The 15,194-nt window shown below is 30.6% G+C and overlaps 1 protein-coding gene across 1 annotated transcript in view; it reads right to left on the bottom strand.

Annotated features, from left to right (window-relative positions):
- The window catches only part of LOC139527559 (protein hobbit-like), a 99,517-nt gene that overhangs the window by 64,521 nt on the left and 19,802 nt on the right, over positions 1-15,194 (bottom strand). Inside the window, exons 3-7 of the mRNA XM_071323066.1 lie at positions 14,819-14,868; positions 7,954-8,092; positions 6,658-6,776; positions 4,199-4,259; positions 2,590-2,679 (exon numbers count right to left, since the gene is read on the bottom strand). Of these exons, the coding sequence (XP_071179167.1) occupies positions 2,590-2,679; positions 4,199-4,259; positions 6,658-6,776; positions 7,954-8,092; positions 14,819-14,868 (459 nt within the window). The remainder of the gene's footprint in view (positions 1-2,589; positions 2,680-4,198; positions 4,260-6,657; positions 6,777-7,953; positions 8,093-14,818; positions 14,869-15,194) is intronic.

Here is a 15,194-nt window from a genome sequence, read left to right as displayed (position 1 = left end):
TATCAGGGTTCGGTTTACCCAGGTTTCACTGTACAATGTTCTACATTTTAAACTGAAAAAAACCTTGTCAGTGTTACTTCTAACATGTCCTACAGAAATATAGATAGCCGTTGGTTATCTCAACAAGATTGGCTTTCTCACTTGAGCAGGTTACAGCGAAAGGGAGAAAAGCAATCGAGTTGAGATGACCAATGATAATCTGTTAATTGCTATTTTACCTATGACGAGGTTGTCAATTTTATTAGCAACGCCATGTGGTTCCTTAGTTTCTAGCAATAATTTTCCATCTAAAGCGAGTAGCATGATATGAAAATTATCACAAATATAGATCAAAGGAAAAATGCACAAAATAGCGATAATAGATATTATCAGTATCATAGATATTCAATCATTCAGCTAAAAATAGCAAAACATTTTACACTGTTTGAGTGTGAAGTTTTCTAGAAATATGACTTTCATGTTTAAAGAGGCACTTAAGCTGCCAAATTCATGTTCACCGATTTGACATTAATTCTCATAATGTAAAACATTTTCCCAAACTATCAAAAGTATAAAATAAACAATTTACCGGACATGGTCTCAAAAAGATGTAGCTTCGTTTCATGCGAATTTTAGCCAAGACGCCATCTAATTAACTATTGAGTTGACCTTCTATGACCATATAAGCGATGTAAACATAAACATAGATAAACAATAGATTAAGCAACACGTGCAATTGAATTTTTATAAGTCTGTTAAATTTTGTATTATAGATTCAAAATAAATGTTTACCGTCGTTTTTACCTTTATAAGAAAGATTTTTTGTGGATCGAATCAGTTAATCAAATTATTTACCTTTGTTTCACTTTCAATACTGACATTCTTTTCCTTTAAATAACCGTACACGGACAATGCATGCATTATTCTTTCTCTTTCTACAGGGTTTAATTGGAGTTCACATGAATACGGATTTAATAAGGTTGAATTATTCACTTGCAAGTGAATAATTCATTATCAATGTTTATTAGCTCAATTTGACAAAATTGAACCATTTTAGCTGATAAAAGCAAATTATTATTTCACTATTTCACCTTCATTATTGATTGAACAAAAAAAATCATATTTTTGATTTTTTATATATCTCGTAGCTAGTGCCCTTTAAAGACTGTTATTGTTTGTTATTTTTTTAATTAATTTATCATGTTATAAACATACATGTATAGCATATTTCTTTCTTATTTGTCTATACAGTTACCAATGATAAGGAGATGGAAACATGAATACAAATCTATACCCAAAGAAAAGGTCATAATGATTTATTTGCAAGCAGTGAACATAATCAATTATCAAAAACAAAACAAGAAACAGACTCTTCTCAATATTTTTCCTTCAAATAGAAAGGCAACAAGGTTACTATAAACATATTACATTTTGATGGAAATTTGATGAAAAAAACTCTTTAAAACATACCTGCCAACTTTCACGATTTAGGCGTGTACTACACGATTTTGATCCTCTTTCCCGATTACACAATCGTGATCTTGAAAATAGCCAAAAAACACGATTTTAGTAAAATTTACACGAAAAATAATTTTGTTCCCAATTTGGAACTTTTGAAAGTTTTCCAAAGGGAGACAAATCGTGTCTGACAAATTTCATCCAATCAAAATTTAGTGATCATGCATTCACCAGTTGATTAATGTTGGCATAGTAAACAGTCAAAGAATCGAAGATTGTTAGGTATTTTGAGTTGTTTTTTTTAGCTTGGGTGTTAAATTTATAAAAATTGAAATCATGATGGGCGATTTATCACTTGCAAAATGGTTCTGTCACCGCCTAAGAAGAAAAAGCGTGTTGCTTCGTGCAAATACTTAGAGAATTCAAATGGGAGAATGATGTCAAGTACAGGGGCTTGTTGTCTAAATCAACGTTAGGATTGTCACATGCCTTTTGTAGAGTTTGCAACAGAGACTTTAAAGTTGACTGCGGTGGCCTTAATGATGTATCCAAACATTCTAGTACTGCTCTTCACCAGAAGTCATTCAACGCACAGAACATCACTAAGCCTGTCACAAACTTTTTCGTTGTTTTTTTGTTATTAAATTATTAAAATTATAACTTTTATTTCTTGACAATGTATCAGACAAACATAAAGTCATCTTACTGGTGTTTATCTCAACAAAAAGAATACAACAATCAAACAATTTAAAAAAAGATGGGTTATAACAGCATCTTCAACTATCCCCTCCCCCCCTCCCCCCCCAAAAAAAAGAAGTATGTCAGCCACTTTTAGGAGCCAAATTATCACACGAAAAAATGCCGCGAAAAATTCTACCCTCAAAAATGGTGCCGGGCACAAAAACTCCCATGGCCATTTTCAAAAGTTGGCAGGTATGTTAAAAGGCAATTTCTACATCATACGGTTAAATTTACGACAAAATTTATGTCGATAAAAAACCTCCTGATCTGAGTCCTAATCTCCTGACCAAAATTCCCAAATCTCCTGATCTGAGTTTCACAGTCCATCACATGTTTGTTTCTCTATTCTTTATATTTCAGCAATGGACATTGTTAGTGATGTTATTACCAAGGGAAGGATTAAATATATACCTTCAGATGTTTAATATTATCTTGTCTTGCTTGTAGATGTATGAATGTGCTCCAAGACATTTCAGCTAAACAGGGTTGTGACAACTGGTCCTAAAATAGAATTTCATTGAAAAAAATCATGTCAAATTATGTTCCACAAGCAAGTAGTCTTCAATAATACACAATTTTCAGATACAAATTGGCATTCATCCAAACTATTAGGATTAACAAAAATGCAACCATCTTAATAAGGTATTTTCATATTTCTGACCAATCATATCAATGTTGTCTATCGAAAAATAACCAACGTCAAGATCAACTACTGGAAGTCCTCTCGACCAATCATATCAACGTATTCCCTAATATGCAAATCATATAAGAATTATTCTTATTTAACCTCTATAAACAATTCCTCAACATTAATAACAAAATTCATATTTCATAAATTTACTTTAGGAACTAAGGCCAACTAAAATAAATTAGTAGATTTTCATCCAAATTTTTGAAAAAAATGCGGCGGGTGGGAGGATTTAATTTTTTAATTTTTATTTCTTATAAACCCTCTTGTGACGTGTTCTTCAAATATGCAAGAGTAATAATAAGTTTATATTATGTATATACATATAAGGGATGGTACATAATATTTCAAATCTTAACATGAATAAAAATCTCTAATTGGCAACCACTGTTCTACATATAATAGCTGCTTTAGAAGCCTAAACAGCAAAAACATAAAAGAAGAATGCTCCCCTCAGTTAGACTATCTTCACCAAATTTAGTGTCTTTTTAAGCGACCATTTTTTTGTCTCCATAAAATGAAACAAATATGCAACTAAAGAATTACGAGTTCAGAATAAAATGAAACTGTTTTGAAAACGAAAGGGTTGGTGCTTTTATGATTCTTCTTATAGATGCAAATATAATTAATATGTAAAACATGAACTTAACCAAAAAAGAGAAGATGTTTAATGGCTCTTTTAAGGGTATTGGGACAGAAGGTGTTTGTGCTGTTTGTCATTAAAAAAGCCATGGGTAAATCTAAGTGTATGTTTGCCGACTTTTTGAACTCAATTGTACTGTCATAAATCTAACAAGTTCGTGCTTGCATCATTTTATTTATACAGTTATGATTTGTACGAATGTGTTCCACGATTCGAGCTCTTTGGGTATAATTCACAGTCCACAATTCCTGCCACAAAGTCATTTTATCAATAAAAATATCCACGGTATTCTTAATCACAGAAATTTGTGTCATACCGCGATGTGCCATCTTGGACACAGTGTATAACTTGTAACCCGATTATTTCATGCCCTTCTTGAAATCAATCTCTATTCTCGGTAGACGATTTTGTCATCGTAGAGCTGCAGAATCTTTTTTAATTACTCGAAGTAATACGAAACCCGAAATTTGAAACAGGAAGTCTGAAAGGAAACAAAATTTTTGACGGTTACCGGAAACGGAGATGAACAAATCCGGAAATCGTAAATTTTTCAAAATAAAAAAAATCGGGGCGGGACGATTTCAGAGGGGCAGGCGGGGATGAAAATCTATCAATTAATTTTAATTGGCCTAACTGTGCACCTTTTAGAACATTTTTGATTCAGTAAATGAATATTTCTTATAACTTACATCATTAACACTTCTTAATGCTTTACAATTCACACCAACAACATCTAATATCACAGAATAGCTGAAATAGAAACAGAAAAATTATTCAACAATCCACATATGTTTCCTAAATATATTTACAGGATTTTTTAGTAGGGTTAATTCTGTATAAATACAACAAGACTTATTACCTAGGATAATCAGATTAATTTACGCCTTGGAATTTACATCAAATTTTACTTTCTGCTTTAAATAATGACAGCATGAACTTTATCAATAAAAAGAGAATCTGTCCATTAGACACAAATGATACCCCCAATGGCATATACAAAACAAGAGGCTCTCAAGAGCATGAATCGCTCACCTTAATTCTTTTGGTTAAATCTCTCATCAATGATTATTTTGGCTTTTCAATTTATTTAAATGTTTTTTGGATCGTCCTATTTTCTTCAAAAGCCAAAAAAAATAATCATTTTCTCCTATGTTCTATTTTAGCCATAGGAGCTATGTTTCTTGACATACAAGGAAATAAAATATAAAATTTATACTAGATACTCTGAAACTCATTTAGTCTAAGTTTGGCTAAAATTGATACAGCAGTTTCAAAGGAGAAGATTTTTTTAAAGTAAGTCAACATGATGAACAAATTGTGAAAAAAGTCTTTAAAGGGCAATAACTCCTTAAGGGGTCAATTGACAATTTTGGTCAAATTGACTTAATTTAAGATCTTACTTTGCTGAACATTATTGCTGTTTACAGTTTATTTCTATCTATAATTATATTCAAGATAATAAACAAAAACAGCAAAATTTCCTTAAAATTATCAATTCAGGGGCAGCAACCCAACAACAGGTTGTCTGATTCATCTGAAAATTTCAGGGCAGATAGATCTTGACCTGATAAACAATATTACCCAACGTCAGATTTGCTCTAAATGCTTTGGTTTTTGAGTTATAAGCCAAAAACTGCATTTGACCCCTATGTTCTATTTTTAGCAATGGCGACCATGTTTGTTGATAGATCATAACTTCGAATACAATTTACAAACTAGATACCCTAAGGAACATTCAGTTAAAGTTTGGAAGTATTTGGCCCAGTACTGAGTAGTTTCAGAGGAGAAGATTTTTGTAAAAGATTACTAAGATTTACGAAAAATGGTTAAAAATTGACTATAAAGGGCAATAACTCCTAAAGGGGTCAACTGACCATTTCCGTCATGTTGACTTATTTGTAAATCTTACTTTGCTGAACATTATTCCTGTTTACAGTTTATCTCTATCTATAATAATATTCAAGATAATAACCAAAAACAGCAAAATTTCCTTAAAATTACCAATTCAGGGGCAGCAACCCAACAACAGGTTGTCTGATTCATCTGAAAATTTCAGGGCAGATAGATCTTGACCTGATAAACAATATTACCCACGTCAGATTTGCTCTAAATGCTTTGGTTTTTGAGTTATAAGCCAAAAACTGCATTTGACCCCTATGTTTTATTTTTAGCAATGGCGACCATGTTTGTTGATAGATCATAAATTTCGGATACAATTTACAAACTAGATACCCTAAGGAACATTCAATTAAAGTTTGGAAGTATTTGGCCCAGTAGTTTCAGAGGAGAAGATTTTTGTAAAAGATTACTAAGATTTACGAAAAATGGTTAAAAATTGACTATAAAGGGCAATAACTCCTAAAGGGGTCAACTGACCATTTCCGTCATGTTGACTTATTTCTAAATCTTACTTTGCTGAACATTATTCCTGTTTACAGTTTATCTCTATCTATAATAATATTCAAGATAATAACCAAAAACAGCAAAATTTCCTTAAAATTACCAATTCAGGGGCAGCAACCCAACAACAGGTTGTCTGATTCATCTGAAAATTTCAGGGCAGATAGATCTTAACCTGATAAACAATATTACCCCCATGTCAGATTTGCTCTAAATGCTTTGGTTTTTGAGTTATAAGCCAAAAACTGCATTTGACCCCTATGTTCTATTTTTAGCAATGGCGACCATGTTTGTTGATAGATCAAAACTTCGGATACAATTTATAAATTAGATACCCTAAGGAACATTCAGTTAAAGTTTGAAAGTATTTGGCCCAGTAGTTTCAGAGGAGAAGATTCTTGAAATAGTTTACGACGACAGACGCGACGGACGACAGACGACGGACCACGACGGACGCCAAGTAATGGCATAAGCTCACTTGTCCCTTCGGGACAGGTGAGCTAAATATGTACCTTTAAAAGGGAACAACTTAATGGTGAAAGTGATACAATCCGAATTTGAAATAGGTTTGTGTTTTATGGTAATAAGCATTATTTTAAGTTTCATAAAAGTTGGTTGAGGTAAACTTAAATCATCATACAACCTTCAACATAAGTCAAGTGTTAAATATTTCAAGCTTTAAAAGTTTATGGTTAAACATCACTTTTTCACATTAAGAATTTTTTTCATTCTGGTTTTCCAAACTTACCATTTATCTACAATGGCAATGTCTAAGTTTATACTCTGTCCATCTAAGTGTACCAGACAATCAGGAATCATTGTATTAAGTAACATCACAGTCAGATTATTTATCTTCAGTCCTATATACTGTAACAAAAAAATACAATATATATTATGAATCTACAACTAGCACAGTGCAAGATTATTCAAGGTGAACCCTGAATTTGTATGGCAATATATACAAACAAAAGATAAAAAAAACCAACAATGTGTCCCTAGTACACGGATGCCCCATCCACAATATCATTTTCTATGTTCAGTAGACTAAGAAAATGGGGTAAAAACTCTAATTTGTCATTAAAATTAGAAAGATCATATCATGGGGAACATGTGTACTAAGTTTTAAGTTGATTGGACTTCAACTTCATCAAAATCTACCTTGACCAAAAACTTTCACCTGAAGTGGGACAGACAGACGAACGAACAAACGGCAAACCAACGGACGGATGAACAGACCCACAGACCAGTCATCCTAATGCCCATAAATGGGGCATAAAAATAGTATGATGTTTGTCTTCCCTGAGTCAGAAGTTTTTAAAACAATTAGATGTTGTCAGATATTTGGTAACCTCCAGTAGAGGGGTTAAACATTTTGCCATGGACAGGCAATGTCTATTTTATTTTTTGTTTGAATGGTTTTACGTCCTTCTACAAATACAGCGTTCAAATAATAAAACAATTATTACAAAGTTTACAGCTGTTGTTTGGTTGCTATTTCATTGATAAATATCCCTTCATTCATAACTTCATGTTACGTTTGTTTCTGTCAATTTTTTTAAAAAGGTTACAGTTTAATAAAGGTGTGATGGCAACATGATGACAGACGGACATCCCTATTTGTCCCACACTGACACCGAACACTCAATTTCCAGTCAACTTGATGACAAATGACAACACTATAATTTTACAAATACAATGGCGCCAGATCAAATGGACAAGAAACTTGTAATCCTGATATTGGCCTACTATTTTGGTTTTGAACAATTGGATATGAAATACATGTATAAACATCCTCCCTTTACCTACTTTTTTGTTCAACCTTTGAACCCAACTCGATAAATTATTTCATTCTGATTCAACTTTCAATATTTGATTGTTTCGTTACCCCACATATAAAACTATAAATTTCCTGAGTTTTTTTTAAATTGGCTAATAAAGCTTCAGAAAATTTGATTTGATTTATTTTCATCAAAAAGATTTGAACACTCTTAATCATGTTAATACTCAGTTTGAGGTTATGAGTATATATTTTTTAGACAATTACTTTGGCAAGAATAGCAAATTTTGGCAGGGTCACATTCTCTTCAGTCGTTCTTCTTTCTGAAGGCTGATTTGGTCTATTGTTGTCTTGGTGAACATTGGCTTGTATTCTAATATCTGATATGCAAACAACAACTGGCTTCCTGTAAAAAATATGATATGAAATATTATTCAATGCTTCTTAATCAAATCAAAGCAAGCGAAATTTATAATTTATATCTTTATTGCAAAATTATACCCATGAGGGTCAAGCAATACAATGAAACAATAATTTTATACTATACAATGCAATACAATGAAATACAATGTAATACAATGAAATACAATGTAATACAATGAAATACAAAATAATACAATACAATATATGGAATAATAGAACATTAGAGTTCAATTATAAATGTAATTGAACATGATGAATATGAATAAAAGGAGTTGCTTGGTAATGAGGCAGCAATGCTACAAACAAACAAACAAACAAACAAACAAAACAGGATGATGATGACAGTGATGATGGATGTTTAATGTCCAGAGGTTCATAAAAAAGAAATATTTTATAATCAACAAATACAATAATTTCAGTTACTGTCAGCTTTTTAAACTGCATTTATATAAAAGATTTCGGCTGTCGTCTGCTCTTTGGTGGGCACATGTTATCTCTTTGATACATTCCCCATTTCTCCATTCTCAATTGTATTGTTCATTTTAAATCAATTCTGACTGATCCATTAATGAACATAGAAAGCAAAACAGAAGATTGAGATGATGAATAGCTGTATCCTTCTGGGGTAGATTTGAAAAAATAAAAAGGGAATGGGTTCCTCTATTACAGGGTGGTAAGTAAGTATCAAGACTCCATTCAAAATTACTACAAATCTATGATTTTCATTGGGATATGAAAAGTGTCAAAATATCTAGACTTTGCTATTTGTTCTTTGACCAATTTTTGGGTGCATGACTCAAAATGGAATTTGGGGTTCTTCATATGCTTATACAAATTACAACTCAAATTTTAAAATCATTTTTTTTTTTCGGGAATAGTGAGGACGGAAGGCAATTTATCTTTTAAAGAATGCATCTTGCACACAGCATTCAAATTAATTTTTAATCTTATAATCAATCAATTATCAATGTATAAAAAACAACCATCTGGACTTCTATCAACTTTTCGCTGCTTTCTTTTTTTAGCAAAAGTTCACCGACATTTATTTTTTTATTTTTTATCTATACATCTTGTGTAACAACAGGTTGCATGACATGCCTCATAAAAAATCTATCTAGTGATAATTACTATTGATTCAATGTTATTCTGTACAGGTGATGTGTAATTTACACCTGTAGCTCACATATCAACATGTCTTGGTCTGTGTATCATATGTACTTATCGCATGAACTTCTGACACAATTCAATCTAACAGCTGTCATCAAAATGACAGTTTACAGTTACAAGTTAAAATGGCCTAAAATAAAAAAAATAAATCTTCTTCAAATTTCATCATCCTGGTTAAAAAAAAAATTATGCAAATTAATAAATTATCTTAACGGTGGTACCTAACACTACAGGGAGATAACTCTGTAAAATCAGCAGAACGTTTTAATGACGTTGTGTTCTTAGGAGAATATCAAGCTTCTCAATGATCAAAATAAGTGTTTGTCAAACTGCTATATAACCAGTGTAATTTTTCTGACAAAACGGTTGGTTCAAAATTTTTGAAATTTTTATGTTTTTTGTTGAAGGGTCAAAGTAAATACATTGTCAAAATTTTATGAAAATTAAACTAGCGTAATTAATTTTAGTGAAAGTATTGGGTACCACCTTAAACTGGTTCAAATTTTTTGAACTTTTTATTTTGTCAAAGGGTCAAAGTAAATATTTTGTCAAAACTTTAAGAAAATTAAATGAGCCAAATTAATTTTAGTTAAGGCGTTAGGTATCTTATATGACAGTTTTCACTGCATTTACAAGTTAAAAAGGCCTTAATTCATTTTTTTTCAAATTTCATTATTCTGCTAAAAAAAATATAGAGTTATGTAAATCTAAAAATTATCTGTGTTTAATATCAATTACTTTTCTTTGTGTTGACCTTTTTAATTACTATTCTTTGTGTTGACCTTTTTAATTACCATTCTGATCAGTAATATTGGATAATTAATCATTTATAATCACTGATAATAAATATGAAATATGCACCAATATTGATCAAAACTGCAATATCAGTTCATGTCATAATTAATAAATCATTGAACAATAAATAACAAGAGCATTTGATGCCTCAGTGATCACGCGATACAAGGTGATACACACTAGATGGTAACATTCACACTAGACATGTCCTATACTTGTGCACATGGTTTTACATACCAGTAGCCAGGGGGGTTCGGGGGTTTCGGACGAACCCCCCTTGAATCCAAATAAGCACTGTTAAAGTCAACGTTTTGTTCAAATTGTGACTGTTAAAGTCAAGTTCATGAGTCCAAATAACCCCCCTAGGAAATTCCTGGCTACGGGCCTGTTTTATCCACATATTTCATTCAATTTATCACCTTTCTAGCTTTGACAATTAACATCAGTGCATAATGACCCCAAATAACCCTTCCAAAGATGAAGAAAAATGTCCATATTGGTATAATATGCTATTCAAAACAAGGAATTATTTGAATATGGAATAATTTTCAATTCTGGAAAATTGATGAGAAATTTATGATGAAAACTAACCCAACTAAATAGGGTTAGCCATGCACGCATGGCTAAAGTTGATTTTACTTTTACTATTATTTCAGTATGAACTAATTATTAAACCTTGGATAAGGTTTTTTTTTAGTTAGGTCATGCTGAAATGATATTTCTCTTTTAATACACAGAGACTTTAAAACATAATTTATTTTCACCAAGGTTTTTGAAATAGCAATCAAAGAATTTATTTTTAAAATGAAGATGAAAATGCTTTTAATGCCACTCATGACATCATGACCTCTTTATTTAAAATTTGCTCTACTTTACTTATCTGATCTATTCCACTGACATTTAAAATCTTAATGGAAAGCCTTACAGTGATTACCTGAAAATGGTGACAAACGACCTAGATTTTCTATTAAGGTCGCACATAAGTCTAATTTCGGAAAATGAAACTGACTTTGTTTTTTAAAGCTGTATTCTGTCTTAATCAAAATTGTTAAGATATCGTTCAAGACAGACAAGGTATTAAACAAAAAAATGAAACAATCGACAACTGCTTGAACACATTTTTCTCCTATTATTACATATAAGGAAATATCAGAAAGGTGTGATCTTAAATGGAGAAATTGCGAGTATATTTCTGTAACTTCCTATTTTCATAATTAGCACATTCTGTTTTGTAGCAACCAAGTAGTTTTATTTTGTATATATATATAAGCACAGGGTTTTTAATAACATATACTATTATTGAAAATTGGCTGGATCTTGTTTTGATCTAATGACCTAGCTTATATCAATCTCATTTATTCAAAATTGATTTACTTTTTCAGAATTTATATAAAAAATATAAGACAACGTTTTTTTGAACTTTTTATACTCTTTTTGATATTTAGTTTACTGATCAGATGACCACACAGAAAATGAATTGAGAATAATTAAATATTTTCAATTTTTATTAGGGATGTCAACTCGGTGAATTAAAGATTTACTAATGGATTAGATATATCAAGAGATACTCGAGGGAAGAAATAAGATTAGCTAAAAGTATCAGCCTTGAAAAAAAAGCTCCTGTTCAAATACCCTCTGTTTTTTGATGAATTTTAAAAGACAGGTAAAAGCAAGCATTCGAATTGTACCCAATTCGAATTAGAAATACGTTTTTGTTAATACAAATTGAAAGTTAATGCCGTTTGGACAGTAATGATAATTTGACCCGCATTGTAAGTCGAATTAGAATTGACGTTAGGACGTAAAACGTTTCGAATGCGAATTAAACTAATTCAAATTAGTTAATGCGAATCCAATTCGAATTACGTGTGAACTCAGCATTATATTGTTCTTAAATCCGATGGTTGGTTTCTCACTTGAATCATTTCACATTTTGTCACGTTAACTTACATGTATCTATATAGCTTTGAACAGCTATGCAGAATGGTTTTTCTCTGATATATTTGCTAGTATCTATGTCATTTGATCTCTGATGGATAGTTGTATCATTGGCAATTACAGTGAAACCTGGCTAAACCGAATCCTGTATAAACCGAAAACCTGTTTGAACCAAACATTTTCGTGAGAACCGTCATATCAAGTTATGTGCGTTGTGAACCTGATAAAACCGAACATCAGCCAAAACGGAACAAAATCTTAAGTCCTGAAGAGGTTCGGTTTAAACAGGTTTCACTGTATATCACATCACCTAATAGTTGTTTAATCAACTCTAATGGAAATGCTTCTGGATTATGTTTCCTTCAATATGGTTCTTCATTAGTCATTATATCTTTAAAAATTACAAAGTTATAGCTAGCCTTAACTAGTATATAAAAAAACAACATATGAAAACTCAAATGAAATAAAGCAAATAAGTTATAGAGACTACATTGAAAATCTATTAATTCTTTATCAAATGAAAACAATTCTACTTCAATGATATTCCATCTTTGCATAATCAGCCAATATTTTTTGTTCAAAGGATAAAAAACTGCATCAAAAATTATCCAACATAGATAATTAATTTCCATCATTATCAAATCCATCAAATCAGGCTGGATGTCATATTTATTGTAAACATGATAAAGTAATATTTAAGGTAGCACAATACAAAGATTTTTCATCCCAATGAGATATCTTTAAACTGATGTTATTCCACTCATCCTTCTTTAAATTTTATAAATGAGGTACCAAAGAAAGAAGAAGGATTAATCTTTCAAATTGTGATAATTTCATTATGACATAATTATTACATAATTAATGGTTACTTAAAACAATTGAAGATTTGTCTGTTTAGAGACCTCTTTCTGTCAGTTTTGCTCTATTTTACTTTATAATTAAGGAATGGTTTTCTTTCAATTAATACTACTGTGGATTTATTAGTATATTCCTAATTATATAAATATAGGCATGAAATATTTGCCACTGGATGTTATCCAACCAATAACCAATCAATTATTATATTCATGAAAGAGTTATTATTTCAGTCTGTTTAACAAATGTAAGTCATCTACAAAATTACAAATATCACGTCTATAAAGGCTAACAAATATACAATTTGGTAAATCAAGTTTTACCGATTGAAAATTGATAATCAGTTAAAAAATTGAATCCTTGGTAAATGACATCAAAATGTATCAAAGTTTTTCACTACTAGTCTTTTGGTCAAAGAGAACAAGTATTAATAAAGACAAACATAAAACATTATACATATTACATACCAAATACCAATTAACCTTGACCTTATGGTAATATTAATTGTCACTAAGACAAATCTTTAATGTAAACAAACGTATAAGATGTAATGTAACTGTCAGTTAGACCTGTCACAAGATCAAGGGGAAATAAATGTGAACAGCTAATAATCACAACAGAAACTTCCAACAAAATTTTGCAAACACGCAATCTTTTGAAGGATGTCTGGTTTAGCTAATACTTAGGTATTTGTTTTCAAACTTAGATTATATTGGTAATATTTTTCACAAAAGTTGAAAGATATTTAAGACCATTCTATTTGGCTGGAAAAAAAGAATGAAAAAAGTAAAATCACAAAAATACTGAACTCTGAGAAAAATTCAAAATGGAAAGTTCCTAATCAAACGACAAAATCAACAGATAAAACACATCAAACGAATGGACAGCAACTGTCATATTCCTGAACAACAATCAATTTAATGTGTCTGAAGTTATTTTCTCGTTTTATGCTAATCAGGAATACTCTCAGACTCATTTTTGAAAGACAAGGATGTAAAATAACCTAAACAGTTGGAGAGCTATATGACCAAAAAAGTCCTTACAGCTAATTTCCTAATGCATGTAGAACAAAACTTTGGTTAGCTTGCTTGCTTTGTTTGTATATTGTACAATCATTAGAATAACACCCAATTAAATTCAAATATGATATATACAGGTAAAACTATGCCTATATAAATTGTTTAAAGATGTCAATCTTATTTACAAAGCTTGAATAAACAGTTATACAAACAAAGCAAGCAAGCCAACCAAAGTTTTGTTCTACATGCATTAGGAAATTAGCTGTAAAATACTAGCAAAATCCATCTATGGTCAACTTTGCCTGAGAAAATTGAAACTTAAGTTTTCTTAATAATTCATTAATTTATAAATGGACAACTTTAAGAATGAGAACATTCACCATGATAAGAGATACTTTCAGATCATGATGATTGTTAAAACTAATGAAATATTGAACCACTAATGAACAGTTTGCAATATGATAAAAAAAAAAACTTTAATATTTCTATATTTACTACAGAATTCACACAAAATCTTATCTAGTTATGAAATTACTAAATAAAACCCTTTTGCAGTCACTAATATCAATGTTAGACGGTGACGTCTTTCAAAAGATATTATTGGCTTTCATTAAAAGAAAGAAAATTCTTGAATAAAATTACTGTTTGTGTATAGTAAATCATTATACAGAATTGTTTTTTTTTCAGGTCGATGATTAGTTATTTTGGTCCTCTGTAAATTAATATTGAAATTAATCAGGTTATTCTGGACTTTTTTTATTCTACTAAACTTAATCACTCCAAGAGATGTATAGAGTTGAAGAATTTTAAAACCTTTTTTTATTCTACTAACCTTCATGACCTTAATCACTCCAAGAGATGTATGGAATTGAAGAATTTTAGAATCAATTAAAACTTATGAAATGACATAGAAATCAAGCAATAGATATACTCACTTGACCTCTTGATTCACAAAACAGCTGGACAACCATGCTTTATCTATTTCCTAAAATATAAATTATAATAAATACATAACTAATTATGTGTACATTATTAATAATTTTAGTAAATTCAAATAAAAGTACTGATTGTTTGAGTGCAGATTTTGTTTTACTTAAATATGATTAACTTTATTAAATTATGCCCCAACAAAATACTTAAAGGGTGCTCTTTGGTTTATCATTAGAAACCTAAAACGTCTAGCAATTGTCAAGATATAGTCTTGTTCTTTTAACCCTTTTCCTTTTAAAAGGGAAGCAAAAGTTACCAAAGGGATGTTCAAACTCATAGGTTAAAAACAAACTGAAAATGCTATGGCAAAAAATGTATCTT

Source organism: Mytilus edulis, chromosome 6, assembly GCF_963676685.1.
Source record: "Mytilus edulis chromosome 6, xbMytEdul2.2, whole genome shotgun sequence".
NCBI classification, from domain to species: Eukaryota; Metazoa; Mollusca; class Bivalvia; order Mytilida; family Mytilidae; genus Mytilus; species Mytilus edulis.
The sequence above is the reverse complement of the archived record's forward strand: the minus strand, read 5'-3'. Positions and strand labels throughout refer to the sequence as shown.